General features: G+C 34.4%; 1 protein-coding gene across 1 annotated transcript; it reads left to right on the top strand.

Moving 5' to 3' along the window:
- The first annotated feature begins 419 nt into the window (after nucleotides 1–419).
- Nucleotides 420–1,147, top strand: LOC149170762 (uncharacterized). Its single transcript, XM_089427349.1, has one exon. It carries the CDS (start codon nucleotides 513–515, stop codon nucleotides 1,137–1,139), a length of 627 nt encoding a protein of 208 aa, XP_089283475.1. The 5' UTR covers nucleotides 420–512; the 3' UTR covers nucleotides 1,140–1,147.
- Nucleotides 1,148–3,206: the final 2,059 nt, after the last annotated feature.

Raw genomic sequence — 3,206 nt, forward strand, 5'->3', positions numbered from 1 at the left:
ACATATTCTAACCCCATAACCCCTCTAGTCTCTAACTTGTAACCTGTTAAAAATAACGTTTTGCTATTAGAAAAAACCCGTATACCCTCACTCTATATAAATGTAATAAACAAACATAAATATAAATATAAATATACCCCTGGCCTCGCATGTACCATAAAAAGTCGAAACGCTATATATAGCTAAACCTGCTCTCCGCTACTAAAGTATCAGGAAAGACCAGCTCTTTGCTACAAGACGAAAAACACACTCTTAATTATTAACCATTAAAACTTCAAACTATATAAAAATAATCAACCAACATAAATATAAACATAAACATATCCCATATCCCTTGCCATGCATGTACCATCAAAAACAAAAATCGAAACATTATATATAGCCAATCCTGCTATCCGCTACTAAAGTATGAAGAAAAGCCAGCTCTTCGCTGCAAGACAAACAATCACCATCCTCTCGTCCTTGCATCACCGTTGTGTTCCGTGTTCGAATCTCCGGGCCGTTTCTCGATCATGACTGAGGCGCTGCTCAGGAAACGCAATCGTGAGCTCGAGGGTCTGCCGGAGTCCATAGACGTCCAGGAGCGGAAACGCTTTCGCAGTGAAGAAACAGATCAGTTTCTTCATCTACTACAATTAGATCAAACTTTAGCAGAAGACGGCGAAGAAGTTGAATTCTCTCCCAGTGAGGAGAATGTAAACAGAGTCATGAGAAGCCTGGAGGAAGAGATTGCCACGACATGTTCCATTTCTTATCCTTCTCCTAACACAGGGTATGATTCTATGGCCACTGATATTTCTGGCATCCATGAAGACCTAACCCGAGAGACGGGCTCGGGCGTTGATTTATGTTATCTCCTGGAGGCTTCAGACGACGATCTCGGCATTCCTTCGAGCCCCGTTTGGGACATAACAGAAGAATTCTGCCCATCTTCGGAGGAAACACAAGACCGTTTGACGGGAAATCCAAATCTTAAATCGCTTTTTGAAAACTGGCACTTTGTGGACGAATTCGAAAACTATCAACTGTTCGAATTTTACGAGCATGCCTGGGATGCGACCCACCTTGAGGATCATCTGAACATAGATTTTGTCAGTCAGGTCATGTTATTTGATGGGGAAATTTTTTCTGCTGCTTGAAGACTGTAAATTGCCGACGGTTTCATCAAAGGCCTTATGCCTTCGCTTGTATCTGGACTTTTATATGTTCTTAATATAAATCATGAAGCTTTTTCTTTCTGAAAAAAAAAATTGCCGACGGTTTTGAAGTTTGAATGAATGCAAGATTTCCTTATTTCTGTATAGTCGGTGCTTCAATTTGGTGCGGACCAGAAATAGCTATAGGATACAAACAACATTTGTACCATTAAAAATTTCTTTCATATATTTTGTGCAAATTGTGCAACATAGTTTTTGACATTCTTACAAATTTGGTATCTAAACTATGGTATACTTCATCCGAAATTCGTTTTCCTGGATTTCCCCGGAAGAAATTAAATTAAATATGATATCTGTCAAGAAAATTGTATGCCTAACATGTCAATTTAGGTTTGTTAAAAGTTTGTTATCTCTTCTTATTAATCCCGATTTTCAGTTATTTGAATTCCAGCTATCCACTGATAGTTCTGGTCTGATGCTTTAAGCTATGGATTAACTATTTTATTAAATACTAATTTTGTGAATATTATATATCATCGATATATTCGAAGAGGTCGAAAACGAACATTCCCTATTTATTACAATAACAATCTTTCATTTTCAAATTCAACCCTCACCAGGAGTTGTGACATTGGCCTCATTCTCTTTATGTTCAACAGAGGAAAACCAACCGAAAGAGGCCATTTCTTTGCCTCACTTTAGAAACAGAAATACGCCAGATCTTGTCTTAGTTTTTCATAATAGTGAGTACTTCTGGAGGCTCCAGGTAATGCCCACAAAGGACTTATTATGGTCATTCAAGATTGGTGCATTGGTTGACAAATTTTTTGTAGACAGTCATCATAAACATTATAATATATTTATTTATCTACAAACAAAACATATTTATTTCATCGTGTTAGATTAAAACATTTTGACTGTCACTCGTGACGCCGATGGCCATCTTTGGAATGTTTGTAATCGAGTAATCTTACTTTTTGCGAGTGTGCAGGTTTTGATTGTGTTAGCTTGTCTGTGTCTACTCACAGTGTTCACCCAGAGCATTTTTCCCTTCAATTTCCAGTTTATCTTCACTATTTCCTTTACCTAGAGCATTTTTCCCTTCACTTTCCAGTCTATCTTCACTATTTCCTTTCGATCAGATTCAGAAAACATAATATAATTATTTCAACCTGCTGTATCCACCCTTCACTCATTTTTTTCTTTTTCTTTTTGACGTGATTTGAATTCAGGAACTGTGTACAACACTGCGTGTGAGCACTTCTAGGATGAACAAATTCTGGAAGCAAACCTTGACTTTATCTGTTGCTGATATATATCAATCAAATGGAAACATAAAAACGCACAAACATGAAGTTTAAAGAATTTTTGAGAAGTTCAATTCAATATATTTTATGTGCTGCTACATAATTATTATGCTCTTACCAGTTTTAAGGGTTAGCTTAGTTGGTCAAAAACCGTGTTTCGCCATTGGAAAGTCACAAGGTTGAATCCACACAAAGCCCACAAAGCCCTCAAGGTCAAGTCTTGTAATAGGCGGAGGCCAAAATGCTCGTGAACCACATGCAAAAAAAAATATTATACCCACAGTCTTTCGGTTTTTTGAACTCCTTTTTTCTAACTTAATTTTGTGCTTGTGGAAGAGCTCTGCATATTTACATGATTTTATTCTTTCCTTGCTTTTCTGTTTTCCACTTAAATTTATTATTCATTTTTTTTTGTTATTTATTAATGGTTTATTTAATTATTTACGATCTATTAATGATTTATTTTATTTTTTACAATTTCTTTTAAAAAAATTATATAAATTTTAGATTAAAAAATTACATAAATTATTAAATATACAAATATGTTTACTATTAAAACATACCAATACACTTCATTTTGAAATAACACAAAACAAAATTAAATGGAACATAAATAATGAAATATCACAAAATTTAAAAGAAATCCATTTATATTCATAAATTTACCATGCCAATTAAAATTTATTAAAATGCCTATTTTTGTTAACAAAAAAATTTAAAATATTACTTAAAATAAAATAAT

Source organism: Pinus tabuliformis, chromosome 4_2, assembly GCF_031772625.1.
Source record: "Pinus tabuliformis cultivar Carrire ecotype Pingquan chromosome 4_2, CPIR1, whole genome shotgun sequence".
NCBI lineage: Eukaryota > Viridiplantae > Streptophyta > Pinopsida > Pinales > Pinaceae > Pinus > Pinus tabuliformis.